Source organism: Bos indicus, chromosome 10 (assembly GCF_029378745.1).
Source record: "Bos indicus isolate NIAB-ARS_2022 breed Sahiwal x Tharparkar chromosome 10, NIAB-ARS_B.indTharparkar_mat_pri_1.0, whole genome shotgun sequence".
NCBI classification, from domain to species: Eukaryota; Metazoa; Chordata; class Mammalia; order Artiodactyla; family Bovidae; genus Bos; species Bos indicus.
In genome coordinates, this window is record NC_091769.1 from 66,804,743 (window position 1) to 66,829,612 (window position 24,870).

General features: G+C 40.2%; 1 protein-coding gene across 1 annotated transcript in view; it reads left to right on the forward strand.

Annotated features, from left to right (window-relative positions):
- The first annotated feature begins 1,486 nt into the window (after nucleotides 1–1,486).
- Nucleotides 1,487–24,870, forward strand: part of CGRRF1 (cell growth regulator with ring finger domain 1) — a 28,215-nt gene continuing 4,831 nt past the window's right edge. The window contains exons 1-4 of the mRNA XM_019968948.2: nucleotides 1,487–1,699; nucleotides 18,323–18,462; nucleotides 21,371–21,548; nucleotides 21,705–21,852. Coding sequence (XP_019824507.1) covers nucleotides 1,596–1,699; nucleotides 18,323–18,462; nucleotides 21,371–21,548; nucleotides 21,705–21,852 — 570 coding nt within the window. The 5' untranslated portion in view covers nucleotides 1,487–1,595. The remainder of the gene's footprint in view (nucleotides 1,700–18,322; nucleotides 18,463–21,370; nucleotides 21,549–21,704; nucleotides 21,853–24,870) is intronic.

Genomic DNA, 24,870 nt, shown 5'->3' on the forward strand with positions numbered 1-24,870 from the left:
CAAGTCAGGTGGTCTGGTATTCCCATCTGTTTAAGAATTTTCCAGAGTTTGTTGTGGTCTGCATAGTCAATGGCTTTGGCATAGTCAATAATGCAGAAGTAGATGCTTTTCTGTAACTCTCTTGCCTTTTTGACGATCCAGCGGATGTTGGCAATTTAATCTGGTTCCTCTGCCTTTTCTAAATCCAGCTTGAACATCTGGAAGTTCACGGTTCATGTACTGTTGAAGCCTGGCTTGGAGAATTTTGAGCATGTGAGATGAGTGCAATTGTGCCGTAGTGAGCATTAGTTGGCATCACCTTTCTTTGGGATTGGAATGAAAACTGATCTTTTCTAGTCCTGTGGCCACTGCTGAGTTTTCCAAATTTTCTAGCATATTGAATGCAGCACTTGCACAGCATCATCTTTTAGGATTTGAAATAGCTGAACTGGAATTCCATCACCTCCACTAGCTTTGTTCGTAGTAATGCTTCCTAAGGCCCATTTGACTTTGCATTCCAGGATGTCTGGCTCTAGGTGAGTGATCACACCATCATGATTATCTGGGTCATGAAGATCTTTTTTGTATAGTTCTTCTGTGTATTCTTGCCATCTTTTCTTAATATCTTCTGCTTCCATTAGGTCCGTACCATTTCTGTCCTTTATTGAGCCCATCTTTGCATGAAATGTTCCTTTGGTATCTCTAATTTTCTTGAAGAGGTCTCTAGTATATATGTGTGTGTGTGTGTATCACATATGCACACATAATATATATTTTAAATTATTATTAAAGTGAAAATTAATACAAAAAATGCAAATGTTTAATTCTTTTTTTTTTCAAGTATCTAATTCTAATTTGAAGGGTAGAGGGGGACGAAAAAAAGAAGAAAAGCATATGGGAAAACAGTTGATTTATTTCTCAGAATCTTGACATCCAATGCTAATTTGCCTCTAGCATTAAATCCAACTTGAAAAGGCTAACAAGGCGCCTAAAAAGTGCTTGTGAGCCTCTTCTGTGTTTTGTACAGTGCCTATTTGTAAGTTTTGTGGACAGAAAACAAGAGTTGGTGTGGGGTTATTTTACTTTGTAGAACTTAAAATGCCGGTTCTCCTCTTCCTGCCATATCTCTCAGATGTAATAGGCAGGATCTCAAGATTTAGGCTCTGTGACGTGGATTTCGGGCTGAGTCTCCTCTCTCTGGCATCAGAACACCCTACCTGAGTCTTGGACGGAGTCGGCACCAATATCTCTTCAGACTTTGCCGCAGAAAACCGTGGACCACTAGGACAAACAGCCAAAGAACACGCCCGCTGGATACCAAATCCGGGATCCGGGGGCGGGGCGAGCCTGGGCCCCGCCCCTCGGCGAAGCCAGTAACTCGGCACTGGAGCGGGAGGGGCGGGGCGAGCCCTGCAGGCGACCTCGTGATTGGCACGCAGGCTCCCGCTCCCGATGAGGCTACCCTTATCTCTAGCCTGCTGGAGCGCTAGGCTAGTGCGGATCTACAAAGTTTGTCCGCTCTGGGGCACCGTAGTGACTTTTACGCTGGCGGAGAGGGCCCGGCTGGGCTAGGCTGGGCTGGCCGGCAGGAGCCCGGCTCAGCTTAGGAGATCCTGATGGCTGCGGTGTTTCTCGTAACGCTCTATGAGTACTCGCCGCTTTTTTACATCGCGGTGGTCTTTACCTGCTTCATCGTGACCACCGGCCTGGTGTTGGGATGGTAAGAATCCCCAGGGCTAAGGGCAAGTGGCGTCGGGGCGGACAGCCAGGGAGATGAGTAGCGGCGGGCTGCAGGGTGACTGCTGGACTGGGGCTGTAGGAGAGCCGGTGCTCAGGGCTCCCACCGGCTCAGGAGGAAAACTAGGTGGACACCGCACCCGCACCACTGCCCTGCATCATCGTCCGATCCCCGTCGCTGCGGGTATCTGGGGATGGTGCAGGATTGAGGTATTTTACTCAGCTTTGTTTCTAGGTGATAAAGTAGCCAGTAAGGGCTTGGTCTTGGTGTGAGGATAGAGAGGCTGTCCAACAGGCTTCTGTCCGGATTTGGGGCCTACTGTGTGCCCGGAGTGAGCCCGTCATCTGCGGTACAGTGCTCAGACGTGGACAGTAGACCCAGTTGTTCGTTGCTCTTCTGACATGAACTGAGCATTTGCCGTGAGATCTTCGAGTGTAATTTATAACTGAACTCTGTGCCGTTTGAGAATGTAATGATTTCTACACACATTCCACACCTTTTGAATGCTGAAACTATAAAGACATAATTTTAGAGCTGGAAGAGACCTCAGAGATAAGTTACAGTAAGGCATAAGGGCACTTCACCTATTGGAGACTAGGAGAGTAGACTGTTAGCTCATCCGTGAGCCATTCTAGCTCAGAAATTCTAAAATTTCTCTCTCGAAGAGATGCCACTGTGTCTTATAATACAGCTAGCTGAAACCATCTTACAGGCCCATCCTTTGAGAAGAGAGACAGGAGCTGGATTTTGAAGAGTGAGTATTTTGAAAAAGAAATGGAGCTAAACGTGTATAGTAGAGAACAGAAGGCATTTCAGAGATTACATGAGCAGAGGGTCGGAGGAGACATGCTAGTGAATAGAGCAGGCTGTGTAATATGAGTTTTAAAATACCCTTTGAAAAAAAAAATTAAAAAAAAATAAAATAAAATAAAATACCCTTTGAGCATGTATATGTGATTACTTTGGGCTTCCCAGGTGGCTCAGTGGTAAGAATCCACCTGCCAGTGCAGGAAATGCAGGAGATGTGGGAGATCTGGGAGGAAGATCCCCTGGAATGGGAGATCCCCTGGTGGAAGAAATGGCAACCCACACCAGTATTCTTGCCTGAAAACTCCCATGGACAGAGGAGCTTGGGGGGCTACAGTCTGTGAGGTTACAAAGAGTCGGATACCACTGAGCAACGGAGCACGCACATGTGATTACTTTAAAGAAAGAACACAAACTCTTGTCAATTTCTGAAAATATGCCATCTTTAGGAACTAAGTAAAGTTTTTAACATTTTCACACTGCTTTCCATGCTGTCAGGAGTTGATTATAAAATTCTTTCTTGGTTGGTGGGGGAAGAATAGGACCAATTTTACACAATTTGATATTCTTGACACATCAGAATTTCTTGCTGTTGTTCATTTCAAGAAAGTTTGTAATTGGATTTAGGAAGATGTTGTCTAAGTGAGAAGTGATGTCTAAACACGAGATTTTTATTGGCTATACTGTTGCTGTCTTCAAGAGTATAATTTTCCTCCATTAAGGAAAATAAGTAACCAGTTGATAATTGCATAATATCCTTAAATTTTAATTTTCAATCAGCCTAATAATTTTAAAATTAATTTTCAGTTGGCCTGATTCAACTAATTAGAGATTGTGGATGTCTATCTTTAGTAATGGGAGGAGGAAAACAAGTAAAGACCTATTGATAGTGATGGTGGTATTTGTGAGTGAAGGGTAGTTCAGAACCTCGTGCTGGGATGGTGAAGAGACAGACTTTGGAGTCAGACAGGTTCAAATCCTGGCTCTGCCAAATTTGAGATTTGGTTTGAAAAGTTAATGATTATCCAAACACTCCATTTAAGTATGACTTTTCCCTGGTGGCTCAGAGGTTAAAGTGTCTGCCTGCAATGCAGGAGACCCGGGTTCAATCCCTGGGTCGGGAAGATCCCCTGGAGAAGGAAATGGTAACCCACTCCAGTATTCTTGCCTGGAGAATCCCATGGACAGAGAAGCCTGGTAGGCTACAGTCCATGGGGTTGCAAAGAGTTGGACACGACTGAGCGACTTCACTTTCACTTTCTTTACAAGGATGGAGGCCCAGATAGTTGTAGAACTTCGAGAAGTCTGAATTAAGCATGGCTGAGGCCACAAAACTATATAAGTGCCAGTCACTTCCATCCTGATTTGGCCGTAACAGTCATCTTAAGCTTAATCCAGCCATTCTCTCCATATGGGTTAGCTTTGCCCATGTAGATAACCTTATTATTATTATTTTAAACTAGTGTTCACAGTGAAGGTCATCTAGAGCTCCTCAAAGTAATTTTCTAATAGTACCCCCAGGCAGAAGGCAAATGCATTAATCCACTATGCTTTTTCACTGTGCTTGTCATTGTCTTTAAGCTCCCCCAATATAATTCCTATTGGTCATCTGTCTTCTCTGTCATGGTTCTTACCTCAGTACTGCTTTGCATTTCTGTCCCATTGCTTAGTTCCTTTCCCCGTCTTTTGCACTGTGTGGGAGTAGAGAAAGAACAGGAGCACCTGACTGTTGGAATCCCAGTACCAGTAGCAAAGAATAACACAACTGAAAGTACTGAATTTCTATTTAACTACATGATGGTTTCTGTGAGCTCTAATACTCAGATTTATCAAGCTCTAGCTATTTTGCCAGGCAGTGTGCAGAAAGGAGGCCAGGGTGCCATATACATCCTTAAATAGTTTCAGGTAATTCGTGACCCTGACTCTGCAGTTGTGCTCTGCTTCCTCTTGACTGCATATTATTAAGCTATTATCCTTCTGTACTTTGCTTGGTGACTGTGGGGCAGAACCTCTAAAGACCTTTCTTCTTTGCTAGCTCACTGCTTCCATGAGGCTTTGCCAGTAGGGGAAGGGAGTAGAAGGTTAGAGGAGGACAGAAGGACTTGCTGCTTCCTGCTTGATTATTTTCCTCCTCTGTCTCACCACAGCCCTTGTGCCTCCCTCTGGCCTTAACAGTGGGTCACAGTTTATAGTTTTCTCCGCTCTTAGAACGAGCCTCATTGTTGCTGCTGCTGCTGCTGCTAAGTCACTTCAGTCGTGTCCGACTCTGTGCGACCCCATAGACTGCAGCCCGCCAGGCTCCCCGGTCCCTGGGATTCTCCAGGCAAGAACACTGGAGTGGGTTGCCATTTCCTAGCCTCATTATCGGAGAAGGCAATGGCACCCCACTCCAGTACTCCTGCCTGGAAAATCCCATGGATGGAGGAGCCTGATAGGCTGCATTCCATGGGGTCGAGAAGAGTCGGACACGACTGAGCGACTTCACTTTCACTTTTCACTTCCATGCATTGGAGAAGGAAATGGCAACCCACTCCAGTGTTCTTGCCTGGAGAATCCCAGGGACAGGGGAGCCTGGTGGGCTGCCGTCTATGGGGTCGCACAGAGTCGGACACGACTGAAGTGACTTAGCAGTAGCAGTAGCAGTAGCAGCCTCATTATACCCCTCCAAAGATTTCAGTACACCTTCCTCAGATCTGAGTCCCAGCTGCTCGGAGGTCTTTCCTCCAAATCTCTAAGCAGTAGGAATCCTCTTTGCTCTGTTCTGTGTCCTGGGAGTGATAGTTGCTTCCCACTGTAACTAATTCTGTGATACTCAGCGTCTCCCTTTTGCCTTTTCAGTTCTTCAACATCTGGCTAACAAATTTTTATATTAAATTATCTGTTAAAATGCTGATGTGGCTTTGGTTTCTTGACTAGACTGATAAATATTAATATATTGATTAAGAATTTGTTACTCAGAATGGGATCTGGGGGGAAATCCTTTAAGGATGGGATTTGGATTTGGTCATTTCTTCAGCTCCCTGCCAATGGGAAATAAGATTCTAGTAATCCATGGTATGGATTGGCATCATGATTAATCAGCTTACTGCCTTTTTTGCTTGTGATTAATGATTTCTGAAGCTAAGTGCCTTGGGGGACCAAGTGGCTGAGGTACATGACCATTATGGGAGCAGTGATACTGCAGAGACTGGGGGAAGGATGGAAAGGTTGCTCGTGGGGCCACTGGAACACTTACAGAAAGGAAATGACATGTTCCTGTCTTTAAACACTCAGATCAAGTCTTAGTCAGAGAATCAGTTTTTATGATGCTAAAGCTCTTTACTTCATGTAGCCGCAAAGCTTCACAGTTTTAATTGTGCTGGTATTAGAATTGCATAGCCGTGCCAATGTCCTGTTTAGGACAACGACTAGGAAAGAGTCAGAGCCCTGAAACTTGCAATGGCAACATCTAAATGCACTTAGATAGAGCTGAGAATCTTGAAACCCCAGTCACTCTCTGTGTGCCTCTCTCGTTGATGGAAGCAGCTTGCTTTCCATGTCTGAGAAAACTAGCCTTCTCTTGCTTGTAGGTCCTGTAATACCTCTCCTACGGCAGCTGCTTTGCAAACAGTGTCTATACTCAAAACCTACCTCTGTAACCATTTGTCGCTAGGCCCAGATCTCTTCATGTTTCACAGAACAGGGACAAAAACCTGACCTAGTTAGAAAGAACCAAGCCTCTAAAAGAATAACAAAAGTTGGCTAGTTTGTATCCATGAGAATTTGGGAAGTATGTGTGGGAATGAAATGTAAATATATTAGGCCAAGGAGGATAGAATGTAACAATGGATCAAATTACATTTATTGATCTGGATGTATTCTTAAAAAATTCTGACTTTTAAGTGTTAACTTGTATATGGTTGACTGAAACTTGGACTAAGAGCTGCCCTGTATACAGAGTCGGGCACGACTGAAGCGACTTAGCAGCAGCAGCAGCAGCATATTTAGAAAAGTTGAGATGCTAGAACTTTCCTGGCATAATGAAGAGGAAATCTGAAGGCTTAGGAAGATAGGAATATTGGACTGGATTTATTATGTGCCACCTGCACACCTATCCTCTTACTGCATCCTTCAGCATGGCCTAGAAGACACATTTCACAAAGGCGCTAAGGAGAGACTGGTAGCCTTAAACATCTCTGGTGCCTGTCCACTGTAGGGCTTTTATGATGTGGGAGATGCTGCCATTCGGGTGGACCTCCTGATCTGAAGTGAAGTGACAACACATAACCACAGGAGTCAACGTGGACTTCTGTCCCTTAATGGGCAGTGGAGGACAATGCAGAGAATGATTTGGCCCACAAGGATCTTTGGAAAACTCAGAAGTGGCCACAGGACTGGAAAAGGTCAGTGTTCATTCCAATCCCAAAGAAAGGCAATGCCAAAGAATGCTCAAACTACCGCACAATTGCACTCATCTCACACGCTAGTAAAGTAATGCTCAAAATTCTCCAAGCCAGGCTTCAGCAATACGTGAACCGTGAACTTCCTGATGTTCAAGCTGGTTTTAGAAAAGGCAGAGGAACCAGAGATCAAATTGCCAACATCCGCTGGCTCATGGAAAAAGCAAGAGAGTTCCAGAAAAACATCTATTTCTGCTTTATTGACTATGCCAAAGCCTTTGACTGTGTGGATCACAATAAACTGTGGAAAATTCTGAAAGAGATGGGAATACCAGACCACCGGATCTGCCTCTTGAGAAATCTGTATGCAGGTCAGGAAGCAACAGTTAGAACTGGACATGGAACAACAGACTGGTTCCAAATAGGAAAAGGAGTTCGTCAAGGCTGTATATTGTCACCCTGCTTATTTAACTTCTATGCAGAGTACATCATGAGAAATGCTGGACTGGAAGAAACACAGTTGGAGTCAAGATTGCCGGGAGAAATATCAATAACCTCAGATATGCAGATGACACCACCCTTATGGCAGAAAGTGAAGAGGAACTCAAAAGCCTCTTGATGAAAGTGAAAGTGGAGAGTGAAAAAGTTGGCTTAAAGCTCAACGTTCAGAAAACTAAGATCATGGCATCCGGTCTCATCACTTCATGGGAAATAGATGGGGAAACAGTGGAAGCAGTGTCAGACTTTATTTTTCTGGGCTCCAAAATCACTGCAGATGGTGACTGCAGCCATGAAATTAAAAGACGCTTCCTCCTTGGAAGGAAAGTTATGACCAACCTAGATAGCATGTTCAAAAGCAGAGACATTACTTTGCCAACAAAGGTTCATCTAGTCAAGGCTATGGTTTTTCCTGTGGTCATGTATGGATGTGAGAGTTGGACTGTGAAGAAGGCTGAACGCCGAAGAATTGATGCTTTTGAAGTGTGGTATTGGAGAAGACTCTTGAGAGTCCCTTGGACTGCAAGGAGATCCAACCAGTCCATTCTGAAGGAGATCAGCCCTGGGATTTCTTTGGAGGGAATGATGCTGAAGCTGAAACTCCAGTACTTTGGCCACCTCATGCGAAGAGTTGACTCATTGGAAAAGACTCTGATGCTGGGAGGGATTGGGGGCAGGAGAAGAAGGGGACGACAGAGGATGAGATGGCTGGATGGCATCACTGACCCGATGGACGTGAGTCTGAGTGTACTCCGGGAGTTGGTGATGGACAGGGAGGCCTGGCGTGCTGCGATTCATGGGGTCGCAAAGGGTCGGACACAACTGAGCGACTGGACTGAACTGAATGGATTAGCGTATCCATAGGAATAAAATAGATAGGTGGCCTCCTAAGTCCTACATCAAGTACACAGAAGGAGAAACTCCAGGCTGGAACTAGAAACCTGACTTGTCATAGTGTCATATTGGGGAGTTATGACCTTTATGGGGAGTTATGACCTTTGGCCTACTTTTCAAATCTAAGTCAATCCATAGAGCTGGAGCCCCTGCTTGATAGTGAGGTCAGGTCCTCTTGAGGAAAGTCTCTGTCTCCTGAGTACTGCCCCAAGGGTACTGTGAGTCTTCATTTGGTCTTCTCAAAGTCTCTTGTCTCTCAGCAGCAGACACGCTATCTGTACTCTGCTTTTGATTCTGGAGCTGGGACTTTGCAAAGCTATTTCTCTTATGCTAGTTTGCTCCCTGTTAGGCTCTGCCGGTTCAGTTCAGTTGCTCAGTTGTATCCGACTCTTTGAGACCCTGTGGACTGCAGCACGCTAGGCTTCCCTGTCCATCACCAACTCTCAGAGCTTGCTCAAACTTATGTCTATCGAGTTGGTAATGCCATCCAACCATCTCATCCTAGAGTCTGAAAGGCTGGTAAAGGAGGAAGGGACTTCCTGTTAACCATTTGCTTCCTTTTCCTGGTCTACATTCCTGCAGTACTGGCATCACCCTGGCCTGTGAAGCAGCAGTTTATTTTAGTTTTCAACTTTTCCTCACACCAAGAATCAGGCTTATTGCACTCCTTCAGAAATATCAGTACCAGCTGGCCAGCAGTCCTACTACAGAGGTCTGGATCCAGCTCTGGGGGATTCCTGCTCCCAGCTTCTAGCTGTAGTAATCCCCACGCTTCCTTTTGTTTCCTTAGCCTTAGGAAGGATAACTGCTTCTTGCTGGGATACCTTAGTGTCTCCTTCTTGCCTTGACTGTCCTCCAGTACTTGGTTAATAGTTCTTTATGTTAAATTCTTTGCTAAAATGTTGATGTGGTTTTCTGTCTCCTGCCAAGCCTGCCTGAGACACTGACCTTGACTATTTCTCATCTCACTTGTCGAATGCAGCAGGTTGTGTGTGTGTGATGAGGTTGGTGATGAGGTACATGTACAGTCGCTTCAATCATACTACCCCATGGACTGTAGCCCGCCAGGTTCCTCTGTCCATGGGATTCTTCAGGCAAGAATACTGGAGTGAGTTGCTATGCCCTCCTCCAAGGGATCTTCCCAACCCAGGGATCAAACCTGTGTCTCCTGCATTGCCGGTGGATTCTTTACCCATTGAGCCATCTCGGAAGCCCTCTTAGGAAAAGAATATAACATTATTTTGTATTTGCTTAGGGTACAAGATATGGGACACTTCTGCTGGGAATAGATTTCTTGGAACAATTTAGAAGAAAAAACTTTTAGAAATGGCATTTCAGACCTTAATAGGGCCTTAAGATAACTTATTCTAACCTTTCTTTTTACAGTTAAAGGCACAGAATTTTAGAGATTGAATCCCTTGACTCAAATTTGCTCAGAAACAACGCTCCTCCTCTCCAAGGATTTCCCCATGAAAGTTTTTTATTGATATATCCTGACCCAGCGTCAGTATCCAGCTAGCCAAGTGAGGCCAATGTGCAAGATGTCACAGAAGAGAAGCGCCCTCACCCCCAGATTAACAGCTGCCTGCGCATTTTCTAACTGGCTTTAGCACTCAAGTCTGAAGGGGTGATAAATGTGTTTACTTTCGGAACTTGAAACTTTCGCCTCAAAGTAACTTTTATTCATGAGGGACTCTGTGAGACTCCAGCAAGAAAAGGAGGTCAGTTCTACTGATTCAGCAGCTGACAGGAAGCTTAGGAAGTGTGTACAGAGTAAGACAGTGGATGGGCCCTATGAAAAAGCATGGATTGAATTGGAAGTCCCCAGGTCACCACTGTGCTGGAAGTTTAAGCAGTAAAAGTGCAGCAAACACTTTAGAAATGGGAAAAACCGGAATTATTGAAAATTCCAGGAGGATTAAGTATGAAATTGTAACAGTAAAAAGAATAGAAAATTCTCTCCCTCTCTCTCTTTAGAAAGTTCTCTTAATGGGAAAAAAAAAAAGGAGGGGGCTGGATTTATATAAAAGAGAAAGCAGTGAATGTTAAGAAACATTTATTTAGTTAGCATTCCATTATTAAGAGTTGTCAAAATGACTTTGAATGGAAAAAGATAAAAATGCAATTTGATTGAAAAGAAAATTTGTCAGTTTTATATTTTACTATTTCTTCTAAAATCATATCAGCTATGATCTGATACCGCATATCAATGTCTTTATTGCAATTTGATTGAAAATAAAATTTGTCAGTTTTATATTTCATTATTTCTTCTAAAATCATATCAGCCATGATTTGATACCAGGCATCAATGTCTTTATTCAGATTTTTGACTAAAAATGTGGAAAAGACCAGATGTAAGGATGGTAGCCAGAGGCACATACATTACTGGGTCTAAATACTAGCATTTGACAGAACCAATTGTCAACACTAATTATGAATTGTTCTATAGCCAGTCTCCAGTGTTTAACCTTATTCTAAATCATTTCTGCATGTTACCTTTGAGTAATACATTAAAGACAGAAATATTGGCCCACATCAAATAAGTTTAAACTGTGGAAGTTGTGGAATTTTTGTGCAAAAAGAGCAAATTCATCATAGGTCATGTATATGAAAAGGTTGAGGATTATTCTAGGCTGAAAGCTCGACATGTCATCAGTGTGTATGGTGACGTGATCTTAGACTACATTAAGCATAATGTTTAGGACAAGAGATGTGGTTGGGCTATGATGTCACCTGTCACACAGTGAATTCTACTCGCCTCACCCCCTGTTTTCCCCTCAAAGCATGAGGATATCAGGGGAACAGGGCTGGCTAAGTCAAATAAGGACCCAGAGCCTTGACTAAGCCCTGGCCACTCTAGCTATGCTTTACTGACTCCTTTAAGGGGATAGGAATATGAAAATGTCTGAGATTGTAATTTAGAAGTGTAGCAGTGTTAAGCAGAGAAGGCACTGGCAACCCACTCCAGTACTCTTGCCTGGAAACTCCCATGGATGGAGGAGCCTGGTGGCTGTAGTCCATGGGGTCGCTAAGAGTCGGACATGACTGAGCGACTTTACTTTCACTTTTCACTTTCATGCATTGGAGAAGGAAATGGCAACCCACTCCAGTATTCTTGCCTGGAGAATCCCAGGGATGGGGGAGCCTGGTGGGCGCCCATCTGTGGGGTCGCACAGAGTCGGACACGACTGACGTGACTTAGCAGCAGTAGCAGCAGCAGCAGCAGTGTTAAGACATAATTCATATAAAGCAGTAATGAAAAGTCAAAGAGCAAAAATATCAACCTTAAAGGAAAAGATTAATAGATTTTATGTTAAAATTAAGAACCCTGTTCATCTAAAGATACCATTACGTATGTGAAAAGGCAAGGTATAGAGAAGCTAAAGATATATACAAATAAAGGACTAATATTCATACCATATAAAGAATTTTCTATAAACAAGACAAATAAAGGCAAACCAGTAGAAAAGTAGGGAAAGGATATGAAAGGGCTTTCCCCAAAGAGGATATCCAAGTAGCAATAAACAAAAAAGTGCTCCATATCATTAGTCTTCAGGAAAATATAAATTAAAACCATAATTCAGTGCCACCATACACGTACCAGGATGGCTAATAATGTTTTGGCAAGGATATGGAGCAAGGGGGGACCTCATTCATTGCTGGTAGAGTGTAAATCTATATGTTCTATAACCATATAGAACAGTTGTTAACATTTTCCACCAAAGTTGAAGCACAGACCTTTTGGTCAAGAAACTCCATTCCTAACAGAAACGTATTTGCATATATACATTGAGAACCTGTTATGAAAATATTCATATAAGCAATATTCCTAATGGCCAAAACGTGAGAACAACTTAAATGTCCATTAAGAGTAGAACGTGTAAGTAGATCATGGCATATTTTTGCAATAGAATACTATATAGCCACAACAGTGCAGTATCAGTTCAGTTCAGCTCAGTCGCTCAGTCGTGTCCGACTCTTTGCGACCCCCCGAATTGCAGCACTCCAGGCCTCCCTGTCCATCACCAACTCCCGGAGTTCACCCAGACTCACGTCCATCGAGTCAGTGATGCCATCCAGCCATCTCATCCTCTGTCATCCCCTTCTCCTCCTGTCCCCAATCCCTCCCAGTAAGTATGGATACAAAAATGAATCTTCAATGTAATGTGATAAAATAAGAAATAAAAGTATACACAGCATGCTTCCACCTATATAAAAGTTCAAAAACAGGTAAACTAAATTATAGTGCTTGAAGTAAGATAGAGAAGGAAGGGGTAGTACATGGGAGGTGACACAGGAGACTTTCTGAGGATATTGTTCGGTTCTTAACTTGAATAACAATTATTTTGTTATTCAAAAAAGTACTTGTGTACCTTTTTATAGGTATGTTATCCTTTGCAATAAAAAGGTTATGTCAGATAAAAAGGCTGAATATTGAGCAACATGTATAACAACAATTTTAAAAGACATTAAATCAAGGACTGAAAATGTAGACCTGAGATTAAGCATGAGGGAAAGAAATTAAAAATCTAGAGAAAGGAATCTCTTTTAATAATAGATGTACTTTGCCAACTGTTGATGTGATGCTGTGCCAAGCAGCCTTGGGGCATCATGCTTAAAGAGAAGCGGCATTTGCATGTCAAATTATTTGTTTCATTCTGAGGCGTATAGGCACAGAGCAGATATGGTATAACCTCCAACAGTATTGATTTATGTAAAGATTTGGAGAAATATTTTTATATTAAAAGCAGATACATTATGAAATATAAAAAGCTTTTCACAAAGGAATATGCTCACAGTGGGCTGCTTCCAGATATTTCCCTAAAGCTTTGCCTTTTGGGGTTTCTGGCTCTAATACCTTAAAGGATTCTTTAATTGAAATTTTTAGGCACAGGATTATAAAATGCCTGAAATACAGTACTTGAACCTACAGTAGAAATGAACATGATGAGATCTAAATGCTCGCTTTTACTGCTGGTAATGTAGTTATAGTCAGGCAGTGTGGGTAAAGAAAAAAAATGGTGGGATGAGTTAGGGAGAATTAAATAATGAGGAAGGGGCCAGAATTATTGCAAAATTCAGACTTAAATTGAAGAAAATAGGGAAAACCGCTAGACCATTTAAGTATGACCTAAGTCAAATCCCTTATGATTATACAGTGGAAGTGACAAATAGATTCAAGGAATTAGATCTGATAGACAGAGTGCCTGAAGAACTATAGATGGAACAGGAGGCGGTGATCAAAACCATCCCCCAAGAAAAAGAAATACAAAAAGGCAAAATGGTTGTCTGAGGAGGCCTTACAAATAGCTGAGAAAAGCAGAGAAGCTAAAGGCAAAGGAGAAGAGGAAAGATATACGCATTTGAATGCAGAGTTCCAAAGAATAGCAAGGAGAGATAAGAAAGCCTTCCTAAGTGATTGATGCAAAGAAATAGAGGAAAATAGAATAGGAAAGACTAGAGATCTCTTCAAGAAAATTAGAGATACCAAGAGAACATTTCATGCAAAATGGGCAAAATAAAGGACAGAAAATGGTATGGACCTAACAGAAGCAGAAGATATTAAGAAGAGGTGGCAAGAATATACAGAACTATACAAAAGAGATCTTAATGACCCAGATAACCACAATGGTGTGATCACTCACCTAGAGCCAGACATCCTGGAGTGTGAAGTCAAGTGGGCCTTAGGAACTGGATGTGGAACAATGGACTGGTTCCAAAGGAAAGGAGTACGTCAAGGCTGTATATTGTCCCCCTGCTTATTTTAACTTATATACAGAGTACATCATGAGAAACACTGGGCTGGATGAAGCACAAGCTGGAATCAAGATTGCCGGAAGAAATATCAATAACCTCAGATATGCAGATGATACCACTCTTACGGCAGAAAGCGAAGAAGAACTTGATGAAAGTAAAGAGGAGAGTGAAAAAGCTGGGTAAAACTCAACATTCAAAAGACCAAGATTGTGGCACCTGGTTTCATCACTTTATGGCAAATAAATGGGGAAATAGTGGAAACAGTGATAGACTTTATTTTCTTGGGTTCCAGAATCACTGCAGATGGTGACTACAGCCATGAAATTAAAAGACACTTACTCCTTGGAAGAAAAGCTAGGACCAACCTAGAGAGGATATTAAAAAGCAGAGACATTACTTTGCTGACAAAGAGTCTTCTAGTTAAAGCTATGATTTTTCCAGTAGTCATTTATGGATGTAAGAGTTGAACCGTAAAGAAAACTGAGCACCAAAGAATTGATGCTTTTGAACTGTGGTGTTGGAGAAGACTCTTGAGAATCCCTTGGACTGCAAGGAGATTTAACCAGTCCATCCTAAAGGAAATTAGTCCTGAATATTCAGTGGAAGGACTGATGGGAAGCTGAAGCACCAATACTCTGGCCACCTGGCAAAGAACTGATTCATTTGAAAAGACCCTGATGCGGGGAAAGATTGAAGGCAGGAGAAGAAGGATGACAGAGGATAAGAGATGGTTGGATGGCATCACAGACTCAATGGACATGAGTTTGAGCAAGCTCTGGGAGTTGGTGATGGACGGAAGCCTGGCATGCTGCAATCCGTGGGGTCACGACTGAGTGACTGAACTGTAGAGTGGTTTTTTCTCTGCTTTTTTTCACTCTATAGGATGTAGGTAAGAAAGAGAAGGTGTTTTGACTGTCACAGGAAGATTATATCTTGTGTCCTACCACTTCATATGCCTGACTTGACCTCTAAAGGGCATTGGGGCAACAATGAGCAGTGAAGTCAAAAGCTGTGGGGTAACTGATTCTGAGGATCAAAGAGAAGTTACTGGATTTGTGTTTTCTCTCTGCCAACCCATAAGTCCACTCCATCATCAAGATTACTGTTGCAAGCACTTCCATAATGCCAAGCCCTGTTATAAACATTTGCAGGTGGTGAAACAGTTACATAAAGTTGGAGTGATTGCTTAAGGACACATGGCTGTTAAATATCTTGTTCCTGACTTTAGGAGGAAAGCAGTTTTTAATTAAGTATGATGTTAGCTATACTTTATTTTTATTACCACCCTTTATCAGGTTAAGTTCTTTTTCCACATTTCTAGTTTCCTGATGGTATTTATTGGACTAGACATTGGGTTTTAGCAAACACTTTTTCTGCGTGTATTGAGTGTATTTTCTGTATTGAGAAGATTGTATGGTTTTCCTTTTTTGGTTTGTTAATATGGTGTATAATATTACATTTCTAATGTAATGTTAAGCCAGCCTTGCATTCTTGAGATAAACCTTGCATTCTTGAATATTAACCTTCTTATATACTGTTGGATTTAATTTGCTAAAATTTTGTTAAGGATTTTGTATTTATGTTCCTGAGAGATATTTGTTTGCAGTTTTCTTGTTTTGTCTCTTCCCTTCCTCTGCAGACTTCAGTTACGTGTATATTAGATTGCTTGAACTTGTCCCTCAGCTCGCTGATGTTTTGGTTTTTTGTTCAGCCTTTTTTCCTTTGTGTTTCATATTGGATACCTTCTGTTGGTATATCTTCAAATTTACTAATCTTTTGTCCTGTGATATCTGTGGTTGTTGTTTAGTCGCTAAGCTGTGTCTGACTCTTGTGACCCCAGGGACTGTAGGCTGCCAGGCTCCTCTGTCCAGGGGATTTCCCAGGCAAGAATACTGGAGTGGGTTGCCATTTCCTTCTCTCGGTATCTTCCTGAACCAGGGATCGAACCCATGTCTTTTGCATTGGCAGGTGGATTCTTTACCACTGAGCCACCTGGGGTGTTTACCGCTAATCCTATCCAGTGTATTTTTCATTTTCAGAGATGGATTGGAGTCTTTTCTGTATCATCCTTGACTCTATACTGTAGCACAATCTTTACTTATTTTCTTGACACATGGAGTATGGTTATAACAATTATTTTGATACCCTTGTCTACTCATCCGAATATCTATCCCATTCCTGGGATCTGTTAATACTAATCCCAGTATCTATCCCATCCTTGGGATCTATTCATTAGTTTCTCTGCTCATTCTGGGTCATATTTTCCTGCTTCTTTGCATGCCTGTGAAGTTTTGTTAGATGCTAAACATTGTGAATTTTACCTTAGTGGGTGTTGGATATTTTGTATTCATATAAATATTCTTGAACTTTGTTTTGGGATTTAGTTAACTTACCTGGAATGCTTTGATCTGTTAGAGACTTGCTTTTTAGCTCTTTAAGGCAGAAATAGAACAGCCTTATCCAACATTCTATAAAATTAAAATCATCTGGAGTGAAATTTTATTCCATTTGTTAATTTTACTGGCTTTCTCTTAGCATTATAGGTATGATTTTGAAATTTTAGTTTGCAGCCTGGATTTTAGTGGAAGTCCCCTGTCCCCTTCCTTTGTCCTCATCCTTGCTGTTTAACCAGATTCCTAGACCCCCTCAGGAAGGACTAGGTCTTACAATGACAATTCTGTTCCATATTGATATTGCCCTAACCCAATTCCTGGATTCAAGGTGTGAACCTGGCTCTGGCCTTTGTCTTGAGTGGACAACCTGTAAGGCCCTCTATTTGTGAGAAGGCTTAGTTGCCACTGCCTGCTGCCAGACTCAGAACATATCAAACCATGGTATCAGTCTTACTCATTACTTTATTACTTTTTTCTTTTCAGATCCATAAAGATCCATCTTTTAACTCAGCTATGATTTTTTTTTAATTAAAACTTATTAATTAACATTTTCAAACATACAGAAAACTTAAAAGAATACATAGTGAACACACATATACCCATCACTTAGGTTCTACAATCAACATTTTATTATAATGTCTTTATTACATATGTATCTATCCATCTATTCCTCTATCTACCCATCAGTTCATGTTAATTTCTTGAAACTTCAAAGTAAGTTTGTAGTCTTCATCTGTAAGTATTAAAGCATTGCATATTGCTGTCTAGAGTTAAATATTTGTTTTTGTTTGTAGTTCTTTTATTTTCTTTTGCAGTAATATTTATATACAGTGAAATGTACAAATCTTAAATGTTGTCAAACATACGTATGCAACTCAGACCTCAACCAAGATATATGACATTACCATCACCAGATAAAGTTTGCTCACACCCTTTCCCAGTCAGTTCATACTCCTACCCCCTAGAAGAAGCCATTGTTCTGTTCTTTATTTCTACCATAAATTAGTTTTTCCTACTGTAGGCTTTCCTATTATGGAATCATAGAGCATGCACTTTTTTATGTAAGGCTTCTCCAGCACAGTATGTTGTTTTTGAGAATTATCCACATGGTTGTTTCCTTTTCATTGTTGCGTGGTAGTATTGCTTTGTTTAAACAGTGACTAAACCACTATTTGTTTACTCATTTCAGTGGGCTCCTTTTGATTTGTCTTTTTCTTAATCAGTCACTGCTACGTGTTTGGAGAGAAAACAGTGTACTGAAGTAACTGTGCTATCTTAAACTAAAGTCCCCTGGTTTAACTAATGTGTTTTCATTTTTAGTTATTTTGTTTAAACTGAGTTAACTTATCTTATTTCTACCATTATAAGGAATTGAATTTATGCATTCCATTTTCCCTCTAAGTTTGTTCTTTATCACACTTTTACATGAAATTTAAAAGTACAGAATATGTTATATTAATGAAGGGCTATATTTAGTGTTTAAAATTCTTTTGTCCCTTAAATAATATCAAATAGTCTACATATTAAATATATATTTACTTTTTATATCATTTAGAAGTTCAGTAATTCTATCATGTTTTTGCTATTGTATTAGGCACATTTTGGTTATAATCATGGAACTCCTTTGTAATCAACAATAATTAACAATAGAAATCTTTGTTTTCAAGAGTATGTTGATTCAGCCAGGTGAACAATATATTCCAATTCTATGGGATATCTAATCTCTCTTAATTTTGGATTACTTCTTCAATATAATGTAAATTTTCTGATACTTAGGTTAAAAGGAGTAACTAATAAAAAACAAAATACTTTACATATGACAGAAAGTTTCAGTATTTGTTAAAGTTATGCTTTATTTTGTTTTTACCTTTCTTCAGGTTTGGTTGGGATGTTCCAGTAATTCTGAGAAATTCAGAAGAGACCCAGTTCAACACAAGAGTTTTCAAAAAGCAAATGAGACAAGTCAAGAATCCTTTTGGCTTAGAGATCACCAATCCATCTTCAGCTTCAATTACAAGTTGGTGGCTATTTTCCAAAGATTTCTCTGTCTTTCTATGACCCTTTCTTAGCCCCTTAATTTTCTTTCTCTATTGCTTTCTCTTCCTCAGACCCAGCAAACATTTGTTGAGCACCTCTTCTGTTCTAGGAGCTATGCTGCATACCTGAGACACGATGACTAGTAATTCACAAATCTTGCTCGTAAGGAGCTTATCAACTAGTAAATAAAAGCATTTATATGAGAAGAATAAAGTGTCACAGGAGTTAATAAGAGAACTCTTATTAGGATGCTATGCCATTTTCATTGGTCTTCAGCGTAGAGAGAAAAGCAAAGCAATGTAGTAGAAGTAGAGCTAATTAACGTTGCTACCCTCCTGAAGAACAACCATCATTTCATCTGAAATTCTGGTATTTTGATATTAAATGGTAACAATACATGGTAGTTGTTTGTTTCTGTACTTGGGAAGTTAAGTTGTCTGCAAGATTATCTAGGAAAGTGAAGTGAAGTAGCTCAGTTATGTCTGACTCCTTGCGACCCCCGTGGGCTATAGCCTACCAGGCTCTTCCATCCATGGGATTCTTCAGGCAAGGATACTGGAGTGGGTTGTCATTTCCTTCTCCAGGCATCTTCCCGACCCAGGGATTGAACCCAGGTCTCCCGCATTGCAGGCAGATGCTTTACCATCTGAGCCACCAGGGAAGCCCATTATCTAGGAAACACTGGAGTAAAAGAAAGAAAGGGTTAAGTTTCGGGAGGTGTATGCAGGAAAAGCTTCATAAAGAGAAATGTTCTGTCTGTCTCTTATTTTTCTTTTCTTCCCCTACCCACTCTTTCTTTTTTTTTTTTTTAAGAGTAGAGTCTTGAGATAAGTAGGTGTTTATTTGGGAGGTTGGAAGAACTTCTAGGTAGCAGGAGAAGCATGAGCGTAGCACTGAGATATAAACAGAAAAATACGTTAGAGAATCAGTAAGTAGTTTGTTGGGCTTCCCTGGTGGCTCAGATGGTAAAGAATCTGCCTGCAGTGCGGGCAACCTGGGTTCAATCCCTGGGTTGGGAAGATCCCCTGGAGAAGAGAATGGCAACCCACTCCAGTATTCTTGCCTGGAGAATTCCATGGACAGAGGAGCCTGGCTGGCTACAGTCCATGGAGTCACAAAGAGTTGGTAGTATATACAGATATTATGATATGACTCAATTCTTTTTTAAGACTCATAGTACTTCATTATAAAGTGTTCCATATTTTATTCATTTAATCTCTTTTGATATTTGTGTGGCTTTCAGCATTTTGATATAACCAGAGCTCTAAACATACATCTTTTCACATTTTTGCTAATAATATATTAAGAAATTCTTTTCTAGATTCTGTTTTTTCTTTTTTCTACTTTTTTTTAATATGCCTTTTCTGTTTTTTCTTCTCCTATCTACTTGCAGATTTTTTATCTTGTTTCATGTAGTGTGGTTCTTGGGTGAAACAGAGGAAAGTATGTGTGATTTTAATATATGTATGTAATTTGTATTAATGGAATGTTTTTCTTCAGCTACTTAATAGCTAGTTGAAAAACAGAGCTAATTGAATTTTCTATTCTTGAATTAATACCTGTAATGTTTGGAATTATATAAAAATTTGAAATCAAATTCTGTTCCAATTACCTATGTGAAATTCCTACCAATTAAGATTTTTGCTTAACATTGCTGCTACTGTACATATTCAGAATCTGAGCCTCTGTGTACATACTACTAAATTGAGAAGAAAAGTGAAAAACTCAGTCAGTTTTTGATGTCCTCTAGAGCATCTGCTTCTGTCTATGTAGCTCCTTCCCCAAGGAGATCACCCTTTAAGAAGTAGGTAATACATCAATAAAAATTCCTATTTGTAAACAACAGAAATGATTCCAATAAAAGGACATTGAATAGTTTACAGAATTGCCAGTAGGTTTGGAGAGCCAGAATCAGATACCAAAGCTGTTCAGTCAGGAACAAGGACCAAAACCACGCCCTTTTGCTCTGGTAAGTACGCCATGGCCACTGAGCACGAGACGTTGCAGCTTGCAGTGTCAACAGTATGAGAAGTGAATGTTGCTGCCCTTGAACTTGATATTGCTACAACTGCCATAGGCAAGGGGAAAAAAGTCATACAGCTGGCATACAGTCCTATGTAAGTGTTAATAGGTAAAACTACATAAGATAATTGTATGTGCATAAAGCAATTACTCTCCAATAAAAAAATTTTAATTTAGAAAAGATAATTGTATGTTCACTTATAACATATATCTACATAATCAGGTTTACTTAAATTATAATATCTTTTATTATGCTGAAAGCAAATGAGTGAGGGCATCACTGTCAACCCCTCCATGTTTTGGAATCTCCACTCTTTCCTCATATTTTGCATATTACATGGGACATTGACTGGATGACAAGAGTATATTAGTGTTGTCACTGAGAATGTTCATATTAATACAGCTCAATTTCTTTTTAATGTTTTTTCTATTCTACTGATCATCTTGTGGCCCCCATGGTTGTATACCTGCACTTTGGGAGACAGCTCTATTAGTTCTTGTAGTGAGGATTATATATGCTGTTAGAGCAGTAGGTTATCAATAGTGAACTGTATTTCAGTCTTTTAAATCTGTGTGGGCAGTCTTGAAGTCACCAAAAAAATATTATAACTTCCAAGGCTAAGTATGAAATAATGTAACAGAATTTACTGAGAGCGCTTCAAAACTGTGTAGACATTGAAGTTTTTATATCTTTTGTTTCAGAGACCATTTCCTTCATTTATAGACACATACCCTTTAATGAGTCCCTTTAACTGCCATCAGCCTGGCCAGCATCCAAAAGGAAGCTTTTGTTACTCACTGTGTATAATTGTAATAGAAATTACATTAGGTAATTTTCTTCTCTTTGTCTCGTTTGTTTTCTACAGCTGGCATAACTTTGACAACAGATTGCCTTGAAGATAGCCTCCTTACATGCTACTGGGGGTGCAGTGTTCAAAAATTATATGAAGCTCTGCAGAAGCACTTTTATTGCTTCCGGATAAGCACTCCACGAGCATTAGAAGATGCTCTGTATAGTGAATATCTCTATCAAGAGCAGTATTTGTATCCTTTTATTTGATACATCCATTAGCACATGAAAATTTTAGACTTAAGACTTTCTATGAATAAAATTGCGTTCCTAAGTTATTATTTACTCCTTTTGGTATATTGTTGTATTCTTTGCTTATAGTGGCAATTTACCTTTACATCTTCAAAAAGTATTAAAAAGGACAGCAAAGAAGAAATATATTGCCAGTTACCAAGAGATACTAAAATTGAAGACTTTGGCACAGTGCCGAGATCTCGCTATCCTTTGGTAGCGCTATTGACCCTAGCCGATAAGGATGACCGAGAAATTTATGACATTGTAAGTAATTTTAAAATTCTGGAAGCATTACTTTTAAGTGATTTGATTGATGGGTTTTAATTATTTGGTGAGATAGAAAAAGATTTATTTTAATTTCTGCGGCCTGGACACATTTTTCTTGGAAAATGAATGTATGGGAAGTACTCCTGTAAGAGTTTTTTTATATGTATTGCTTCTTCAGAGTGTGATTTGTGGTTTCCCATATGGGTTGCAGGAATATGATTATATTTAGAAAATAAAAGACAGAGTTGAATTATGTTAATTTCCTCATTCTGTATTCTGTGGTATTTGCCACATAGAAGAAGGCTGTTAGGGAGCATGTTTATTCCTGGCATTTTTAGCACCAGATAAATAAATATTGTAATGATCTGAAGTGCTCAATTTTAAGACAGTGTCCACTCTTTTCTTTGCATGCTTGCAGTCATCTTGTTTCCATCACAGCCCCTGTTGCACCTACATCTTATATGTCTTTGGTCCCTATATTTTCAGTAATTATTGTAATCTTCTTTCTTCATTATGTGCTATTTCTTTAGTCCAGTAGTTTATCCCAATTAGGAAGATAAAAGCATGTTAGAGATCTAAAAGGCCCTGAGCCTGACATTCCTCTAAGTACAGTAGAAGCTTGTGCATGAAAATAAACTTCTGGTAAAATCTTATCATGATGAGAATGCCTTTATAACCAATTTGCTACTTTTCAGAAGTGCTTGAAATAGATATATTGATTAATACAGATATGGTAACATTTTTATGACACTTTGTAACATACAAAGTACATTTGCCACCAGTAACTTTATTCCTTCCAACAACCTTGTATGTTAGGGCAAATATCCTTCTTATAAACACTGAGAGTTTGAAGAAAAATCCCAGCCATTCACGAAATAAGAGATGGAACCAGGGCTTGATTTTGAGCCTTTGTAGTCCTGTGCCAGCATCCTTTGTTTTTAACAGGATTATCTCCATGAAACAAGCATGCACTGAGTTTTGGAAGGTGCAGACCCTAATTGGGAGATGTAGACGCTGCTCAGTGTAGTTATGCCTCTGTAGTTTTTTTTGAAGGAGGATGTTAATTTGAAGTTCCACTGAGCTGAAGTCAGTTTGTTTTTTCCAAATAAAAGTCATACTAACTTTTTGTTTATTTCCAGGACCTAACAGTACCTAGAACTCAATGGGTACTCAGTAAATTTGTTAAGTGGAAAAAAAAAAGTCATACCAATCAATGTTAGCAAGCCACTTACAGCCCCACAGCTAAGCTCCTGGGTAGTCTACAGGAGAGCTCTTGTCTCTGTTTTCCTTCGTGCTCCTGTGGCCCTCCTGTCTTTTCCACCGAAGGAAATAAGATTTGCTGAGTTGGGCGCTTCGTATTTCCAGCCTTTCCGTCCTTTACCCCGCCTACCTGGGCAAGATAGCCCTTCTCTCTCCACCATGTCCCCCCACCCCCCATCTCTTCTAGGTTAAGGTTAAGTCACTTCAGTCGTGTTCGACTCTGTGTGACCCCATAGACGGCAGCCCATCAGGCTCCCCCGTCCCTGGAATTCTCCAGGCAAGAACACGAGTGGGTTGCCATTTCCTTCTCCAATGCATGAAAGTGAAAAGTGAAAGTGAAGTCGCTCAGTCATGTCCGACTCTTTGCGACACCATGGACTGCAGCCTTCCAGGCTCCTCCATCCATGGGATTTTCCAGGCAAGAGTAACCAAAAGGTCTTTATAATTTGGCAGCAACTGAAAGCTACTACAGGTTTTAGAGAGTAGTTTTTTAAAAGTTGAGAAAATATAGAGGCAGGGGTCTCTTGAATAATCTGGATGCAGAATCACTGGACTATGAAGGTGTGTAAAGATATGAGGCCCGATTTCAGTCGAAACAGAAAGGGTCACACCTGTCACCTTCTTCTCAGCCTCCCCTGTGGTTCCTTTCCCCCTCACTGCTGCTGCTCTTTGTCAGCTTGAATTCTCAGACTCTTCCTTATTTTCTAGCTTTCCTCCTCCATCTAAACAGAGGAGTGTGTGTGTGTGTGGTAAAATACATATAACATAAAACTGACCATTTCAACCACTTTAAAGTTCAGTGGCATTGTAAATGGGGAAAGATTTGCTCTCGCACCCCTGATCCAACTGGAGTGAAGTCTCCTGGCCCAGTAGTGCTTGGGGGAGGCTTATTCCCACAGGGCAGCTGGGTACCTGGCTCTACAGGTCAGCCATCCTATTCTCTCTTTCTTTGTACTGGGTCCTTCTCTGGGTCTTCTGTTCTTATCAGCCCGCTCCCTCCTTTCCTTCCTGTTAATCCTAGCTTCTCCATCTCTCAGATAGGGCCTAATACCGGAACGAAAGTCTATTAGTGTATTTTGTAGTCATGTTCTGTTAATTTTAAAAGCAAACTGGGCATTTGGTTTTTCAATATTTTATCTGGAGTCAGAGATTCTAAATCTAAAAAAATAAAATTAAACTCTCTCATTCCTATTGTAACTCTTATTGTAAATTACATTCAGATCCTATAGTTAGGAACTAGTTCGTTATTTTAGCTAGATAAGGAAAGTGAAGACTGTCATTGCAAGATTTGGACTTAAATTTTTTTTCACTTTTACTAAATTATGCTAGTTTCTGTTTTGTATTACTCAAATAATGTATGTTTGTGGAAGGAAATAGAAAATCTAGAAAGGCCAAAAGGGAAAAAAGGAAAATCACTGGTATTCTGTCACACAAAGACAGTAACTATATTTGTCTATATCTTTCTAGACCTTTATATATGTAATTTCGAGACAAAAATGGGATCAAATTGTCCATTTTATTTTGGGGGTCAGCTTTCATTTAATAATATGTTTTGTACATTTTTCCATATCAAAGGTATATCTACAACTACCTATATATTCATAACTAGCATGATAGTAGCTTCAGAGGCTTTTGATGTTAAATTAAATGGCAGGATTGTTAGTAATAGGTGATAGCATTACTGTCTTCTACCAAAATACAATCCTGTTATTTTGATATAATATTAAAAGTCTCTAAAGTCATTGCCAAATTAAT